The 19,746-nt window shown below is 44.7% G+C and overlaps 1 protein-coding gene across 7 annotated transcripts in view; it reads left to right on the top strand.

Moving 5' to 3' along the window:
- The window catches only part of LOC124802840 (RNA-binding protein fusilli), a 499,044-nt gene that overhangs the window by 271,160 nt on the left and 208,138 nt on the right, over window positions 1-19,746 (top strand). For all 7 annotated transcript variants that reach the window (XM_047263851.1, XM_047263850.1, XM_047263852.1 and 4 more), the window contains exon 4: window positions 4,219-4,444. In XM_047263851.1, coding sequence (XP_047119807.1) covers window positions 4,219-4,444 — 226 coding nt within the window. The remainder of the gene's footprint in view (window positions 1-4,218; window positions 4,445-19,746) is intronic.

Raw genomic sequence — 19,746 nt, forward strand, 5'->3', positions numbered from 1 at the left:
TATGATGGGCAAAATGACCGCTGCCTATTTGAGCCTTCTCCTGTTGTTGCGAACATTCACATACATGTATTTCTCATACATTTAAACAGCTATTTGTCTTACATTGAGGATATGTACAATACATCAGATCAGATCGAAACTGAGTCTGCTAGTGTCCTCAATAATTTATCCAGTGTAAAAGTTAGTTTACCGTAGTATGCTGTACTAAATTTAACATATATAAATAAAGGTATATGCAGGCCGATAACTTAGCCTAAGTTACTATGCCGCCAGTAGTAGTATCAGTTGTTTTTTATATTTCAGTAATTGACTTTTCTTAAACGTCGGAATACATTTCGCGGCCTATAATTCAAAATATTGGTATATATTCACGAATATTCTAATAGTATGTGTTGACACAGTTCCATGAACTTTACACATTTAAGTCGTGGTTGCTCCAAAGACTTTCAGAACTGAAAGACGTACTTGGAGCAGAGCCGAAGTGCATTTTACCCGGCAGTGAGCAGGCGGATGGCGCGAAGGAAGGCGCGCTGCAGACGGCTGGCAGCGTCTCGCTAGCAGCATGTGGCCGGCAGGTTAAGCGTGCCTCGTGACGGCCAGTCCTGGCACCCCCGCGCTGGTGTCGCGGCGGAGGGTGCTCAGCAAGCAAGCGTCATCTCTCGCACCCTCCACAAGAGGTTCCACTTTTCCGGCTCTCTCACAAGTGTCTCCCAGAGTTTTCTGCCAGTGAGTGACCATATATCCGACTGATTATCTTACATTCTTCTTCCAGTCAATCAACATCTTGTTAATATTGTGCGTCGCCTACAATTCCCACGGCTGGACGACCACACACACATTACTGTGGGCGAAATTCCTTCACTGGGCAACCTCCGTGTCGCCAGTTACGAACAGATACGTGTCCTGTCCATTTGCCACCCCCTGAAATCTCCTTCCACTGCAGTGCGATCTTTTCCACACATCTCTCGGCAGGAGAACACACCCAAACTCTAAAAGGCACTGAATGCAAGCGTTCTTTCCATAAGCAACCTTCATATCGCGTCTACTTCACGTTGGTATCCAACGCCCCGTAGGTACATCCAACTGTCCTCCGCTACTTCATCTGATAAGGGGGCCCTTCTAATCTTCTCTCTCTCTCTGCCTTCTCAACAGCACAGAAAAAGTGTCTGGCGTACGGTAATGGCTTCGCGGATGCCGCGGTGGGCGGAGGAGATTAGGGCTCGGCCCTCGTCCGTCGGTCGGCGCCGACCTCTGCCCCCAGAAGATTGAAGTAGAGTGACCTTCGGGCCACGAGAGGTGTGTCAAGCTCTGCTCCTTCGTCTGGGTGCACTCACAACCACTGAGATGCAGCTCGCTCCACGTAACACGTGTCGCACGACGCACTGGGAGTGTAATTCCGTGTCAGACGATTTGCATAAAAACATTCTTTTATGTAGATGAAGCAAAGCTACGTACGCCTGTGTTGTTAGTTTCCCAGTAAAACTTATTGTTAAAAAAAAAATGAAAATCACTGTTTTGAGATTCGTGCCTGTTCTCTGCTGTGCAGTCTTTCTCACTCGAGTCTGAGCAAACTATTCGCTAAGAAAATAATATTTTTCTGTGTCTTATAGCCACACACCAATTGTAGACTGATAACGAACATGTTTTCTTTTCGTCATGGCCCACAGTTATTGTGATACTTCAAAGTAAAGTACAACACTCGGCATATTTTGAAAAGTTTGCAGTGAAAATTGTAGTCGTTGGCCATTTTACATCTGATGCGCCTTATGCTAACTCTTACTGCGTACAAAATGTAGCTAACAAATCTAAATTGTTTCTAACGATTGTAACGATTGAAAGAGAGTCATACTCTTTCCATTCTCAAGAAAACACGTGAGATAAATTGTAGCATGTCCGCGACCAGGCTGGCAGCTACGCGCCACACTTGCGGTTTCTGCCCCTGCGATACCGAGTGTCCTGCCGGTAAAAACCGTAGCTGGAAATGAAAGGAAAACCAAGTCCCTAGGAATCATCAACATATGACGCTGACTGCACTTCTTTCATTCTACGCTGCCTGGTTCCAGGAAACAATGTTAGCTATATTATTTTGTTCACAACTTTATAGTATTCAATTTATGCGCTCATTTATGTATAAGCTGTTCACTTTATAACTGCCGTTTTAGCTGAGCGTACTGCGGATTGTTGACGTGTTCTGCTAGTGATCGTTTCGAGTGACGCGCGCAGAGCGTAGCACCTCCCGTGGCGGAGGACATGTCCCCGGACACCTCACCCCTGGGGTACACACAGCGCCTAGCGCAGCATCGGTTTCGCTGCTGTTTTCCTTGTGTTTGTTTCTTTACTCACTACCCCATCTCGCCTTGCTATTGGGTGTGCTTTAGATTTGTTAGTTTTGAAGTTAACTATAACTTATTAATTTTACAATTGCCGACTGGAGAACGCAGAAGTAAAGTTTACGTATTGGAGGGACCAAAGGCGTCCGACTATACTCCCCACTGTAAAATTGACGCATGTTGCTCGGCATTTTACAGTCACGTTATAGTCATCGTACGTTACTACTACTGGGTTTTCTGAGCGTCTGCTAAAATTGATCATAGCGCAAGTATACGTTTTATTTAGTTATTTTTCATTTACTTCGCTTTCCTGCATAAGAATATATAAAAAGCAAAAGTACCGTTGTCTCCTTCACGCGCACTTGCATTTTTCGCCCGCAAACCAAATTTTATTGGCCTAGTGTTGGTTTCGATTGCTTTCCTATAGACGTGTGTTAATAGAATGTATGTTTTATGTGCCGCACATATAGCAGATATAGCTCAGGAACGGTACTACATTTTGATTCAGCGCATCATTGCCGTGGGCTATTGTAAAGTCAACAGGTTATAGTAAACTTCAAAAACTAACGAATTCAAAGGAGACCCAATGGAGAGGCGAGACGAGGTAATGCGTAAACAAGCAAACACAGTGAAAGTAGCAGCGAGACTGGTGCTGCGCTAGGCGCGGTAGGCATCCAAGGGATGGGGGATCTGGGCACACGCCCTCCGGTCCTCCACCACGGGCAACGCCCCTCTACTTCCATGCTATGTGCCTCTTCCCCTTTCCAGGGGAGATCAGTGACTGGGACCAATATCGTCAAGCTCATTACAGTATCGTTGTTTTAAATTCAATTAGTAGTTGTGATTCTACAAAATATTATCACGTGCTTAGTATATGTGGAGGACGTGATGATAAAATCCGTCTACTTATTTTCAATATCGTTTTTGCTTTGCCAATGTACATGTACAAGTTATAGTACAATCTTCAGGGCTTTAGTGGCTATGGAAGAAACATCGTTGTGCTATCAGCACGCCAGAAACGAGTATCTGTGAATTTTTGATAATTTCTATCGCATATACTACCTTCCGGAATTATGTAATAATGTAATTTTGGGTGCCTGGATGGGACGCTTCGTATTTTTCACCAAGCGTCCTTCTGTTGAAACTTGCTTACTCATAGTGCACATAAATGATATGCATGCCTACGTCATAACTTGTAACCTTTGCAGATTTTTGAAAAATTTAAATTGTTTCCTGGTATGTATATCTTATGCGTCAGATATGGCCTAACGGCCGAAACAACAGATGAAATTACGTTGTAGTCTGGCACCTTGGGAAGAATATATTCATTCAGAACTGTAAGCCTTGCGTGACAAAATAGTTGTTCGTTCTAGTACCAGAGAAACTGAGCTTCTTGAAACGTTTCACTGGCTATCAGTTTATGAATTGTTAACGAACAATCAAGCAGAAGTTCTTACCATACATTGAATTAGTACCGCTGGCTGGGCTAGCACTTGGATGGGTGACCATCCGGTCTTCCGAGCGCTGTTGGCAAGCGGGGTGCTTTCAGCCCTTATGAGGCAAACTGAGGAGCTACTTGATTGAGAAGTAGCGCCTCCGGTGTCGTAAACTGACATACGGCCGGGAGAGCGGTGTCCTGACCACATGCCCCTCCATATCAGCATCCAGTGACGCGTGTGGGCTGTGGACGACACGGCTGCCGGTCGGTACTGTTGGGCCGTCCAAGGCCTGTTCGGACGGAGTTCAGTTAAGTTTCGTTTAGTAATTACTCTTGGTCTTCTAAGGCGCTGATGTTTGTGTCCTGCCCTAGCATTGAAGTCTCCATTGCGCGAACCATTGAGTAGCGGGAACGGTGTGATAACGTGGCTGGCTGCTTTGTGTGTTGCAGTTCGACCAGTACGCGCGCACGACGTTCCACCTGGGGCCGACGCCGCACTCGCTGCGGCTGGTGACGGACGGGCAGCTGCCGCTGCGCCAGTGCCTCCACCCCGAGGCCTGCTCCAAGGGCATCGAGCTGCCTTCCTACTACAACTACTTCTTCGACCTCCGCAAGGAGTTCCACACCTTCTACGCCGCCACCAAGGAGATAAATTCCATCAGCGACATGGTGAAATGTATCCTTTACATAAAGCGTTTCGTTTCTTGTACGGGTTTGCCTTACTGTTCAGTTAGCCTTTTCACAAGGGAGATAAGAACGACTCTTGATAAGACAACTTCGATGATACTAGATTTCCATACCTCATACATTTCGATAGCCTTTTACGTCCGTTAGGCAGAGACAAAAAGGGTTTTTCTTTTTTCCCAGCTGTAAAATGAAGCCCCAGAATTGTTATAAAGGCAAGTGCCAAATCGAAACATAGTGATAGTATATAAATGAGACAGAAACCAGTTTCAGTATTGTATGGTTATTCTACAAACATCCCAGTGATTTGCTCATTTGCATTGTGTTAAATTGTGACGGAGTAGAACGATACACGTGGCTTTCCCCCTCTTTTTGTGCGGGCAGCAAGGAGAGGGGGAGAGGATGGAAGGGCAGAACTGAGTCTGCATATCATACATTAGAATATATTGCTTCACTGTCTAAAGCGGTTACTAGCCTTGAAACACGTATGTCCTCTATTATTGTCCCTATGCGCCTTTAATGGTTGATCTTCACGACATATCGGCTGAGTAGTTCGTGGTTATTGCCATCAGATTGTTACCGTGAAGTTTTTAACGATTTCTTGCCAAACAAAAAGATGCTCGAGGGCGATTATGTTGGAGAATTCAATATTGTGTTGTGGAACCATAGTGGAAAACCAGTATTTATCAGTGTTTTCAGTATTTCACTTTTATTGTGCCGTTGATAAGTAAAAAATATCATGAATGAGATTTTCTCTCTGCAGCGAAGTGTGCGCTGAGGTCCCGAGTCGAGTCTCGGTCCGGCACACAGTTTTAATCTGCCAGGAAGTTGCGAGCATCACCTTTTACAGATTAGCTCACTACGGAGTGGGCAGTGTGATATCGCCTTCCTTGATCTCCAGCCCCGAATTTATAGCCAGAATGAAACGGCACGCAGTAGCTGCTTTCACTGGACGTTGTTAGGCATGCCCACAGGTTTTGTCCCTGCGCGTCATGTTCATGCACTGTACTAGCTTCCTAGGCGACATTCCTGCTCGATTGTTGCGTCTGGTAATATTACTGTCGTCGTGTGCCATAGAATAGATCCCCAATCCATTGTCGATATGTGTTCCGAGACAGTAAAACAAGTTGCAATATTTTTGGCACGTGCCATTTGAGACCTACTTCCGCTTGGCAAATCGACAGAGACAGCGCGGTGGTTAACATTATTGTAGTCCTATTCGTCCAGCCACATTTAGGTTTTCCACGAATCACTAGTTCTTTTCAGCTGAATGCGCACAAGGTTCCTTTCCATAGGCCAAGAACGATATCCTTTCCCCTTTCTTGACCAACTGAGAAGTTTAACAGACTCCAATGACCACGCCGTCGATACTACGTTACAGACCAACCTTCCTCTGATTAGCGGTTGCCTCCGCACCTCTCGACCAGGATCACTTTTGCAGCCATTTTAGGACTGCACCGCAGTCAACTTCCAGTCGTACAACCATTAAGATTTTCAGATGCCATTGCGACGTTAGTACCGCATTTTTATGCTACAGACCAACAATTGCCGAAGTCACGTCTGTTTTATATGATCGTTGCTATTGAAGTCTGGATTAATTTGCAATAGGAAAGGGCATTAAGGAGGATGTAGAAGTTTTCGCTATAACAAGAAGTAATAGCTGTACTGCTTGATTAGCGACAGACATTATCTAATTTCGGTACCAAGTAGTAGACGAAGGGAAGGAATTCAGCTGCGTATGAAGCAAAGTAACGCATGGCGAACAAAGCAAGAGCAGACTAGCACAGAAAAAAAACTTACGTCTGAATTTTAGAAATTTCTGGCAATTTGCGTATATAGAAGTGAATCAAGGTCTATGAAAAAAAAAACAAAAAAAAAACGGGAAAATGAGTGTGTTTCTTGCATGTCGTTACCGGCCGTTGTGGCCGAGCGGTTCCAGGCGTTTCAGTCCGGAACCACGCTGCTGCTACGGTCGCAGGTTCGAATCCTGTCTCAGGCGTGGATGTGTGTGATATTCTTTGGTTGGTTAGGTTTAAGTAGTTCTAAGTTCTAGGGGACTGATGACCTCAGATGTTAAGTCTTATGGTATTTAGAGCCATTTGAACCATTTTGTATGTCGTTACACAAGGCTGAAGAAAATTAAGAGGATTGACAGTAGAAAAGAATGACGAATTTCTCCAGAGAACCTGAGAAATGACGTATGTAGGTAACACTGTGATGGAGAGGATGATAGGGCATACGTTAAGACATGAAATAACTTTCGTGGTACTAGAGGGAAGTATGATGATAGCGTCATTAGAAATAAACGAGCTAGGCTGTATAGTAAGGAATAAGAACTGGATAGGATTAGTGATGAAATTATTGAGCTCATCACATTCATCAGTATCTACAACTGAAACCAAGAAACTGTATGAAATGGGGCGGCCACTTTAAATCAGTTGTAGAAAGACGAAAGGAAGACTGCAACAGTGCGTGTTGGCCAAAAACCAGACTGCAGTGGCTCCGACAGCGTGCTGCAAGCGTTTCGCGCACCCTACTGGAGTGACAGTAACGCGAACAGATTGAATAAAATTGTGCGGGAAAAGATAATTGACATGAGGTGGTCGGGGCGTTCTATGTCGCCCTAGTGTCAACAGACGGTATGGACAAGAATCATTAAACGGCTGTTCCTGGAAGATTAATTCGCAACAGACACCAAGGTGCCTAACTGCTGCGGTGGCGGCTGCTTACTGACAAGAGTGAACACAGCCCACGAAGTTGCCTCCAAAAGACAGCGCGAAGTTCAGTTACACTCTCCTCCGAGAGTACCTACGGGCCATAATTTAGAGGTAGCGGTTACCATTTTGTGGTGTCGACCGAAGGCGATCACTACGAGGCAATAATTCAATATTTTCTGTCTCACAACGGCGACTGACTATTCCAGTGACGTTTCTGTGGTGCACGCCACTTTTCCGGCTGTCAAGTATTCTTGTCGTAAAGTGGGAATGCGTGCACGGTAGAAGCTGGAACGGATTCTGTATGATGACAGACTTTAAGAATCCCGTTCACGACTGGAGACACAGCTAGCTATATTGAAATGTGTTGAGAAGGGACATTTAGTGTTAACTTCATTACACATGTTCACTGTTCATTTCGATTTCTGATTTTAAAAAAGCGCCGAGTATTGATGTAATTAGGGTGGTGCAAAAAATGTTTTCTAGCGAATTTACATTAGATTACTGTGTCACGTGTCAGTGTTGGCTTTTAGTGCACACGTTGTCATAATGCCTGTCGTGGCTTCGTGCATCCCTCCGATACCTTAATTCACTAGCATGAGTGTTGACGGTAACGCGACAGGAAGCTTTCATCCCCACCTAATGCCACTGCAAATCACACGCGACAGGAAGCTTTCATCCCCACCTGATGCCACTGCAAATCACTGCCTCCAGTACGAGTACAGACAAGGTCTGGGAGAAAGGTGATGCCTACTGCTTGAGGCAGCTTCCGCCACCGTCTGCGAAGTTGTTTGGCCTCTGACCGCGAGACAGTTGCGCTGAATGGGAGGAGAGGGGGTGAGGAGTGGGGCGGAGAGCAGGTGAAAGGCGGCGGTGAACGGCCTGCCGCCTGATGCACGCCTCGCCCACACCACGGCCGCTCTCTGCAGCGCCTACAACTCTTACGCCTGGTCCATTTACGTCGCTTTATCCGCGCTACCTCCTACAAAACAACCAATTACAACACACACACACACTTCCTCGCCTGCATCAGCCACATACACATATCAATAGGCAGTATCATCGATCGTTAATACCACGGCACTTGTGTCACAACTAATATCGTGGTGCGCCTAAACTCTGAAGCGCTGTGATAGCGACTGTGTGAAGTACGATTCGTGCAGCCACTCAGCGATGTGTGTTCGTGGCGAGTGTTCGCCCTCTCACCCGAGCTACTTACTCTTCCGCTTTCTACCTCATATCTACTGCATCTTTCGTAGGTACCTTCCCTTCAATAGCGAAGTAACAATTAATTGTTAAAATGGGGGTCAGTGCAGTCGACCAGAATTTTCTTTCCAGCAAAACAGCGAGTAATTCCAGCTGGTTCGCTCATGAAAGTGCCTACAACAGACCTTTAAGATGATTATTAATTAGGCATATGTTGTCCTAAAAATGACGATCATATGAACGACTTCACTTTACCATAAAGCACCATAATATTTTTTCTTGTTGTTTTCGACAGGTTTGATGCGACCTGTTATGATTTCCTTACCCGTACCGATCTAAAGTTGAATCTACACCCAAAGAAAAACACCTCTGCCGTCCTAGTCACAGACGGGCTAACCGAACCGATCGATCGACCACCTAGTCACCATCAGCCAACAGCGCTACTGTGAAGGGCCGTTATATATAAGATTGAAGGTCCATCTCTTACAAACACCTGATTTGAAACTTGGAGCAGTAGCTTAAGTTTCGAAGTAGTCAGTTTTTATTATATTGTACTATCGGAGTTACCGATAATTTACGCGCTCACTTCATGTCTGGACTTTGTCGTTCCGATTCGAAATGTGCGTTGTTAGAGCACCATAAGAGTGAATGAAATGAAGACTTGTCGTGGTGCGCGAGCGGCTTTTTTGAGTGGGGTAATGCGATCTGACACAGGCGTGCGCCGCAAGTGAAATTAATCGGCGCAGCCCGCTTTCTCCGATGAGGCCGTCCCGGAGAAGAAAGCTGCTCCAGCTGCAGCACGTTTACCATTTGCAGCCACTTAAATCTCGCGCGCCGTTTCGCTTCAACTTCGCCTCCAGTCATTGAGATCAGACATTTGTCTTCCAACATATTGTAGAGCACTACTGTCTTCGTTTCTTCGATAAGATTACAGGTCAGTTACTGATCCCTAAATGGAAAAAATAATTGGTAAGGACAGAACCAACGAGGGGGCAGGGGAAGGAAAGCATCGCCCACCCCTTGCAAACTTCGCCGTTACTCTCCTTGTAGCTGAGAATGAACATGGTGCTGGGTTCTCAAAGCTTCCAGATGTGTTGTCAGTTCGCTGTGTTTCTCTGGTGTTAGGTATGAGGACACTGGCTGCCTCTCGGCAAACTAATATGGGTGTCGTGCAGCATCAGTTTGTTGTTTAGTAAACACAGCTTTCCAATGGTGTTGAGTTTTTATTTAGTGAAAAACGGGCTTCGCTTTCATCTTGCATATATCTGCACCATCCCAACTGTTCATGAGTTACAACTTAGCAACATTATTGTGTATCTTACGGTCTGTATCCTACGGATCCTGGCACCATCACTTATCTTCTAATGTGATACACAATAGGAGCAAATAAGATAGTCACACGACAGTAAGAGAGAGACATTTGTATTGATATATTTTTTTTCCTGTTTCACAGAGTTATTCCCACTTGTGTCGGGGTCAGTATTAGGCAGTTACTTTCATTTTTTTCTCCGTGGATCGTTGTAAACTTCGTCCTTTATGTACTCGAATTTTAGTCTATTTTATGTACTCTTTCACAAACGGCGATGAACGAACCTGTGCCACATTTCCCCCCCCCCCCCCCCCCTGAACGGAAAGCTCTAAAAATCATTGCAGAGCAAACCTTATTAATCTTGCTTGTTAATTTCAAGTGGCCGTGAATCGCATGCTGATTGTAATATAAGAGCAAGCATTCGTACTGTTGCTATAGAATAAATGGTGCTCACACTAAAGCATAAAATTCTCCAGAAATACCCTATGCACTTAGACCTCCTTGCGGTGATCTCCGAGAGCCTTCCTAACCGGGAACATAGAGGCCTTAGCGCCCCTCAACGTACCGGAGTTAAGGACGTCTCAAAGCGAAGATAGGCCCAAGCAGCCGTCCTTGGCCGCGTCGCCCAGGAGAGGTCAGTGTCCTGTGGAGCGGCGCGTTTGTCGGGCTGGTCATCTCTTCAGGAAGTCCTCTTCCGCCACTGGCTCGGCTCGTGTTGCGGCTGTGTTTGTAAGTGTTCGGCATGAGACGCCCAAACGACAGATAACTGTACATCGTTTATTCTGATTTTTGTAATTTAATGTTTAGTTTACGGTATTACAATACGGACCCTTGTCATTTTCCGTTTCGCTAAGTGATACCTCCTTTTACGTCTAGGTCGCATTACACAGGCAGATACTGCAGCGACGCTCGTGTGCCACATTTACACCTGATCGGTAGGATATTCTGTACTGCAAGCTGCCTGTGATGATCCACTACCTGCCGCTTGTATGTTTCACTATCTGTTGATCAACCATATCGTTATTCAGATGTATGGATGAATCACACATCCGACACCTGCTCTCTCAGTATCTGCTATTCGGAGTATTCCGAGATACATATCGTAGGGGTGCCTCGATATTAGGTGCTTGCTTCAGTAAGTGGTGTAGCGTGGACAGATCGACTGCATGTATGCGGTAGGGTATGAATTTTGCCGGATCTAGTTACCAGTTACGGATGCTGCAACCGACGGAGTCTTACAAGGGGAGGGTGTGGAACATGGGGTCACTGATTTTGATCAAGTTTGCCAAAGACGTTCTAGATTGGAAATAAAGCGACGTGTGTTTGTTTTCCTGCTAGACAGTACCTAATTTTTGAAAAAAAAATCGAGGTCAGAGTTGGTATTTTCAGTACTATACATTGAAAAATTGTCTAAAATCAATTTTTTTTAATTTGTGTTATATGGGGTCCAAAGTTAATAATGTTAGTGCTATTACCGTTCTTGTGTTTTCATGGTGTATCTTGGGTACCCATCATTCAGTGTGTTCAGGAAAGCTAGATCGGTGGCCAAGTCTTTACGGCATTAGACGACCAAATTGCTGGTCTGTGTTCGGTTCTTGGTCGTGGAATTTTTTCATTCGGTATTTTTTTGTGCATGTGATAATATTCTTAAAATCGTAATACATTTCTTTCCGTTTCCTTCAAGTAAAACATCAGGAAGTGTGATTATTAATCAAATTAGTATATCTTATAATGTATTGACAGTTATTTTCATCGTGATACGTAGTACAAGACTACAGTTAAAGTGTGTTATTGCATAATCTTAACCGAACTCCTGTTCTTGAGCATTGTCGCTCCCAGTGGGATGAAACTTACCGTAGAAACAGGCAAATAGTAAAAATTTCTCGCACCACGCGCAACACGAGAACGAAATCTCGCCGAAGTGACAAGACTTCCGGTACACCGTTAGCGCAAAACATATCTGATTAACTTTGATAGAAACAGATCAATCAGATATCAATTTGTGTGCGTCTCTGCGTATAAAATCATATCTCGAAAGACAGGTGTGAGCAACTGGTTATGAACTGACAAAGAAATTTTGATAGCATCTTGTAATTCTCGGCTCTGCTACGCTGTAGCATGATTTTGAAGTTGCCGTAAGGAATTAATCACTTGTCGTAAAAAGTAGACGTCACATGCTTGACAAAGAGAGGCACATTTCTGTGGTATCACCTTCACGATACCGATCGGCTGAGCACCATCATCATCCTATGTAGCACATCACGTATGACGATGAAAATAGTTGTAAATACATTACAATATATAGTTATTTGCTTATAAATCACACCACCTCATGTTTTCCTTCAAGAAAACGCATAGAAAGTATTAGATTTTAAGAATGTTATCAAATACACCGAAAAAATACCGAATGACAAATGCTTTGACCAAGAATTGAACAAAGACCAGCGGTTTGTTCGTCAAATGTCATGATGGCTTGTCCACAGACCACCTCTGCTGGACACTCTAAATGACGGGTCCCCAAGATACAGCATAAAAACATAAGAAAGGTAATAACCACTCGAACATTATTGACGTTGGACTCCATATTATATAAATAAATGTTTGCTTTTAGACGATCTTTGGAAGTACAGCATTGAAAACACGATTTACCGTCAGCGACATTGACCTTGATACTTGTTTTTGAAAACCAGGGAGTGTCTAGCAAAATGCTGAAACATGTCTGTCTCCATTTTCAACAAAGGACATCCTTGGAAAACTTTATAAAAATCGGTAACCCACATGTCGGACCCTCCTCTTGTTTGTTACGCTTAATTAAAAAAGTGTATCTGAGGGCGTAAAATCGAAATGTGTGCGATACTACGAAATATCAAGGAGAAAGAAACTAACAACATTCGCTCGCACTGTGTAATCGGGCAGAGGAAAGTTAGAAAATAAATCATAGGGTTTGAGGAACCAGTTTTACTGTTCATCTGACGTGATTTAAGAAACACAACTGAAAACCTAATCAGATCGAAGGTTTCTAGGAATATCTTTATTCCGCTTGTACAGGGTGATTTTTTTTTTTTTTCCCGACCGTGTAGAAACTCCAGGTATTGATCGATGAGAGGATACGGAACAAAAAAAGGTCTAATGAACTTACGTCCGGAAATGAATGCTTTCCATACTATAGATCATTTGTTGAGTTATACATTGTAACAGAGACTGCGGTCTAATACGCGCTGTACCACGTAGCCACAGTTACGGTGTGTGTTGAATATGGTTTGCATGTGCCTCAAACGCATGCGTGTACACGCCGTAGCTCGTTCTGTGTCACACGTTCACGTTGGCCAGGCTGCATCCGAACAGTGTCAAAGGCAGCATGAATACGCTGCTCCAGTGTCTCCACATCTGGTATAGGATCTGCATGTACGATACCTTTAAGGCGGCCCCATAACCAGAAATCGCGCGGGTTGAGATCCGATGAACGAACAGCCCAAGCAATTGCACTCCCTCGTCCGAGCCATCAACCAGGGAAGACACGATTGAGATGCGTCCGCACGTTAACGGCGAAGCGGGCTAGAGCACCATCATGTAGCAGCCACATAACGCTTCGAATCATTAATGGCACTTCTTCCAGCAGTGGAGGCAAACTCACCCGCAAGAGACGCCGATATTTCCGGCCAGTTAGGCGACGTGGAAGGAAGACTGGTCCCAAAATACGTCGCCAATTATCCCGGCCCACACATTCCGATTGCACTGATGCTGATGATTCGCTGTCACCATACCATGAGGGTTCTATATACTATCCCACAGATGACTGTTATGAAGGTTGAAGATGCCACTCTTCTGAAGGTGGCCTCTTCTGTGAATAGGATGTATGATACAATCCCGGACTTGCTGTTGCCTGGTGAAGAAATCAGCAACAAAACTGCTTCCGATGTGGAAATCTGTCGTTAGTAAGCCCTGCACACGCTGTAAGTGATGATGGTAGTAGCAGTTGGCATGAATGTTCCACGTGGTCGCCTCTGGCGTATCCTGTACTGGCGGTCCAAGTGCCTGGTACTGACACGGCGGTCGCCTTCCACAGTGTTAATCACCTTTTCCTCCAAGTCAGGTGCCCGTGTCCTTCATGATTTACTACTTCCTGAAACCACCCTCAGCCAGAAAAACACTGTTGCGAACATTGAATGCTATGGTGGTTGTCGGCGGGGATAGGTAGGTCTCCTGATACTTCGCTACCCGCCGCCTGTTGCCATTTGCCTTTCCGTAAGTAGACACCATATCAGCTAGCGCTCTATTCGAATACGGAACCGTTTTGTGGAACTCTGTGTCACATCCACTACGAGGTGAGTCACCAAGAGAAGTGAATCGGACACGTTACCAATTTCTATGGCAGGAGAGGGCGCTAGGCCATGACGTATAGGGAACAGTATAAACATCTAGGAGGAAAGCATGCGTACTGTAACTGTGATTACATGGCTCCGCGCGTATTGGACCGCAGTCTCTCTAACACAGTGTGATTGAATAAATGGTCTCTAGGATGGAAACCACGCATTTCCGAACTTTTTTGTTCCGTATCCTCTCACCGATCAATTACTAGAAATCGTACCTGAATAAAACCAGAAACGTACCGGAACTTCGTCGTAACAGTAGATTTAATTTGCGATAGCTGTACTGACTTGCAGGTGTTTCGACTAAACACGGCTCGGCTCAGATCCGCCTCGTCATCTTCTCCCTATATTTCCATGAAAATATTCTGTATTAAACATGCTAGTTTGATTTTGAACAGTAAGTCAGTAGGATTGGCCTTTCCTAGTTTCAAACAATAATGGGCAAACACAAAACCTGAAAGAAAAAAAAAGGTTATATGTTTCTAGAACACGAAAATGTCGGTTCGTACTCTCACGGCCATTGACAAATCGGATAAAATTTTGCGTGTTATAGGCGGTGTGATTGCAGAAGCAGTCCAGTCTCCCTGAAGGGTACCCATGGAAAGACAGTTGAAACGTCAGCTGTACAGTAGTTTGCGTTTCATAATGACACGGCCTAACACCCAGTTGTGCAAAGAAAACATGACTTTGATTTCTGTATGAGAAATGAGATGTTGACTTCTGGAACTTCCTTCTCGTTGCTGATGTAAATAACGCCAGAATTTTTTTATTTCTTTCCAGACCCTAAGAAATATAGGAAAAATCGTTTAGGTACTTCAAATTTTATGTTTTTGTACATATGTGCGAAGTTACGAACAATTTGGACAGATGGTAGAGCCGTAGTAAACCATCAAAATGGCGACTAACACAAACAATATGTTGTAATTGAGTTCTTCCTTGCGGATTGAGGAGCGGCGATGAACATTTGTAAACGTTTAGAGTCAGTGTGTTGTAATGGTTCAGTTGCAGCATTACTTTTGGACGTTGGGTTAAAATAGTAGAAACTGAACCTCATTAACAGCCACGTTCGGGCCGTTCTGTCGCAGGTGTGTGTGTGTGTGTGTGTGTGTGTGTGTGTGTGTGTGTGTGTGTGTGTGTGTGCGCGCGCGCGCCTAATGATTAAGGTTCTTCGAGATTCAAAAATTTGCTAAAGATAGGTTTCGCGTATGCTCACAACTGCAAGATATAAAGACAAACTATTTTTCTTGGAGTGAGGCCATTCGCGAGGTTTTCCTGTTACGGACCGTTACAGGTGGCGAAACATGGGCATAACACTTCGAGCATTCACCAATAGGGTATACATGCTCGTACCTGAACACTGGGTTAAGGTCTTAAACGTGATGGAGCCTATGTAGAAATGTAGTACATGTATGAGGGATTACCCAAGAGAAAATAGTTTTTTCATTTATTCACATTTTAAACACAAACGTTTTAATTTCCTTCAAAGTACTCTCCACTTGCGCTAATACACTTGTATAATCTTTTATTCCATTTTCCAAAACATTGTTTAAATTCACCTGTTGCCCCCGTTTTTTCTTCACCTCAGAAACATCAGCAAAACGCTTCCTTTCATTTCGGCTGAGTATGGGGGGGGTCATAAAACTTCTGGTCTAGAATAATATAGACAAGGCTGTGTGAGCAGGGATATTATCTTGATGGAAAAAAACCAGTAACCCAACTACCACATATCAGGTTGCTTCTGCCGCACACTGTTGGGCAAGCTTCTCAAAACTTCCAGGTAGAAAGCCTGGTTAATTGTCTGCGCTGCGCGGAACACACTCTGAATGGACGCATCGATAAAAAACATCAGCGTTATTTTAATGTGTGATTTCACGTGAGAAGCTTTCTTTGGGCGTGGCGAATTCTTAAGTCTTCCACTATCTTGTTTTTTGCTTTGATTCAGGTTCGTAAGTATAGCACAAAGTTGGGTCTCTTGTCACAACTTTTGGAAGAAAAAAAAAAACTTTGGCTTGTTTCGTGACTTCTTTCAAAGGACAACATGCTTCCAGGCGACCTTGTTTTTCTCCAGCAGTCAGCAGTCGTGGCACGAATTTGCCAGTCACTCTTTTCGTTCCCAAATCTTCTGTCACAATTCGCTGCACTGAACTCAAAAGTCCTCCCGACAGCTTCACAATGTCTTCAGTGGTCCGTCGTCGATCTTCGTCGATGCTTGCACGGATTTTCAACATTTTCACGTGTTCGGGGTGTGGAAGGACGACCAGAACGAAGTTTGTCATCAGTTGAAGTTTCACCATTTTTGAAACGGCAAAATCGCTCCCGACATTTCTCTCCCCTTAGTTGAGTTTCTTTTGGGTACCCCCTCACAAAAGAAATGCTGATATATTTTGTCACCAAATTGTGATCCTTTAAGGATAAACATATCTGAGGATAAATTCGCGGGACCCTTGTAGAACTGATATCTGTTAGAGTCGTCTTTCTACCAGGAATCGTGGGTACACAATCTTTTACAATGAACTTAAAGTTTAGCAACCCACTGTAACTTAGGCATATAGCTTCCCCTCGCGACGCGTAATATTTATCGTTTAGCGTCCGCCGCTACCAGAAAGCACCTCATCATATCATCGCTGATTTACAGGTCATTATTCAGTAGCCTTGAGGAAGTCTGTTCATAGGGCAGCGCTCCACAGACAGTGGGCAGTAGTTCTGTAATTTTAATTAATGTATACGCATGGTGCTGCACGCTACTCCGAATGCCTTCGATCATATCATGAGATAGCATCTTTCACTATTTCGACAATAGTGGTGCGTAATTATTTAATGCATTTTGCAATACTTCCCGCGCGCACCTCACGTGTGTATTGTAAGCGGCAGCGCGGGCTGTATGATTGAGAGACGGTAAATGCCGTTACCCGCTGTTCTAAGAGAGTCGCTCCTCAGTATGCGCTCCACGGACGCCGCCATGACTCAGCCCGCAATATGTTGCCATGCCCTGCGGCTGCCAGCCACCTACGAGTCAGTGAAACATTGCGTAAGGGACTCAGCAGAGGAGCCCGGCCAAGGAAACTGTTCGCTACTACGGACAGTAATAGTGCCTCTAAATGCGAAAATCTTTGGGTTACACTTTGGCATTTATTGATAACCATTGGTATTTATTTCCACTTAAAGTTTCGGTGTTTGTAACCTCCGGCAAGTGGATTTATGTGAATTAGTACGACACACATATACACTGATCAGCCAGAACGTTGTGACCACCGATCTACTATCGACATAAACCCGTCCAGGCGACAGCAGCGTCACCTGGCGAGGAGTGACTGCTGGCCACACTCGGGCACGATGCATGTTGGATCAGTGAGCGTTCTGTGTGTAGAACGGGAAACGCGCGCGATCCATCTGAGTTTGACCGAGGGCAGATTGTGATGGCCCGGAGGCTCGGCACGAGCATTTCGGAAACTGCACGACCTGTCAGGTGTTGGAGGAGTGCTGCGGTGAGCGTCTTCGGTACGTGGCGAAACCAAGGTGAATCCACGTCCAGATATCGTGGGGTTGAGCGGCCACCCCTCATCACAGATGTTGGACGTCGTAGGCTGGGCAGACTGGTAAAATAGTACTGGCGGCAAACTGTGGCGGAACGAACATCGGACTTTAATGCTGGACAGAGTACAAGTGTGTGTGAACACGCAGTGCACCGAACACTCCTAACGATGGGCCTCCGCAGCTGACGACCCCAGCCCATGCACGTGTCAGTGTTAACAGCAAGACACCGGCAACGAAGACTGAATCGGGCACGTGACCGTCTGCACTGGCGATTGGCGCAGGGGGGCTCCATTGTGGTGTGGGGAACATTCACGTGAGCATCCGTGAGTCCAATGGAGCTCGTGCAAGGCACCATGACGGCCGAGGAGGATCGTACACTAGTCGCAGAGCATGTACATCCCTTCATGACGATCGTGCTTCCAAACGGCAGTGACATTTTTTAAGAAGATAATGCGCTATAAGTCATAAGGCCAGGAGTGTGATTGAGTCGTTCGAGGAACACAGTGGCGAGTTTAAATTGATCACTCGCCAGATGTGGACCCGGTCGAACACGTCTGGGATGTGATTAAATATGGAGTCAGAGCTCATCGACCCCCCCCCCCCCCCCCGCCGTGGTTTATGGGAATTTTGTGACTTGTGTATGCAGGTGTGGCGCCAGCTCCCTTTAGCGACCTACCAAGACTTCATTGCTTCTGTGCCACAGCGCGTCGTCACTATTATCTGTACCAGAGGTGGACATGCCGACTATTAGGTTGGTGGTCATAATGTTCTGGCCGACCAGCGTAAATGTTTCATGTACGACTATGGAGTAACTTGGGATATGGCCCACAAAGGTCACAGTGTCCTTTTCTGTCACACACATCATCCCATACACTTCGTAAACAATGTATCAGGTAAACATAGAGATGAGACGGACGTGTTCGACTTACAGAAAACGCTGAAGGTATTATCTTTCATCAGATACTTACCATAAACCGGCTTAGAGACATTACAGGAAGCCTTTCATTTCCTGCAGAATTAACGAATGTTATTTCTGACTGTCGTTAGGCTCCGATGAATAAATAGAAACCAAGCCCTAATTTGCTTCGAATTACCATTTCCATTTTAAGAAACACATTCAGTCGTAGAACAAGCATCTTTTTGAGTTTTCGATTTCAACCTTTTTTGATTACTACTACTTCGAAATAACTGACGAAGGTATTACTTCATGAGAGTTAGATAATGTGGTCCTCTAGTTGTTTGAATGAGTACTTGAACAGCTACTACATACAGGCTATTCATGACTGCAGTCAAGAATTATTGGTGCTTATAAACAAATTGCTAAACAGGAATTAGGTGTAAGTCAAATGGAAGGCTCTAGAAGCACACACAACTAGAAGAAAGATAGACGCTGCCTACAGAAAAATTAGAACTTTGGAGAAAAGACAAGAACTTGTTTGAATATCAAGAGCTCTGATAACAACTCAGTACTAAGCAAAGAAAGGAAAGCAGAAAGGTGGAAGGAATATGTACAGGATCAATATAAGTGTAAAAAACTTACGGAAAGAGAAGACGAAGTAGAGGACCAGATGAGTGATAAGACACCGAGAGAATATTTTGACAGAGCAGTGAAAGACCTAAGTGAAAACATGGCCGCTGGAGTAGGCGACATTCCTTCCGAATTATTGAGATCCCTGGGAGAGCCAGCCATGACAACTTTTCCGCCTGGTGTGCAAGACATAAAAGACGGGCCAAATACTCTTGACTTGAACAATAATGTAACAAGTCCCATTCCAAAGGACAGGTGCTTATATTACCGAACTTTCACTTTCATAAGTCGCGGTTGCAAAATACCGACGCCAATTAATTCCAGAAGAAGTCGATCTCCATGACCATCACTTTGCCTTCCCGAGAAGTGTAAGACCTTAGTAAACAGGTCAAAGAAAGGCTATCATATGTTACTCACTATTCGAAATTATGAAGGTGGCAGTGATAAAATGAAGGGAACGAAAGATTATTTGCAACTTGTACAGCTACCAGACGACAGTTACAAGATAAAGGGAAACATAGTTGAGAACTGACTGAGACAGGATGTAGTCTATCCCCGATGTTCTTCAATTTGTATATTGAGCAAACTGCGAAGGAAAGCAAGATGCTATATTGAAAGCGCATTAAAGTTTAG

This window comes from Schistocerca piceifrons, chromosome 6, assembly GCF_021461385.2.
Source record: "Schistocerca piceifrons isolate TAMUIC-IGC-003096 chromosome 6, iqSchPice1.1, whole genome shotgun sequence".
NCBI lineage: Eukaryota > Metazoa > Arthropoda > Insecta > Orthoptera > Acrididae > Schistocerca > Schistocerca piceifrons.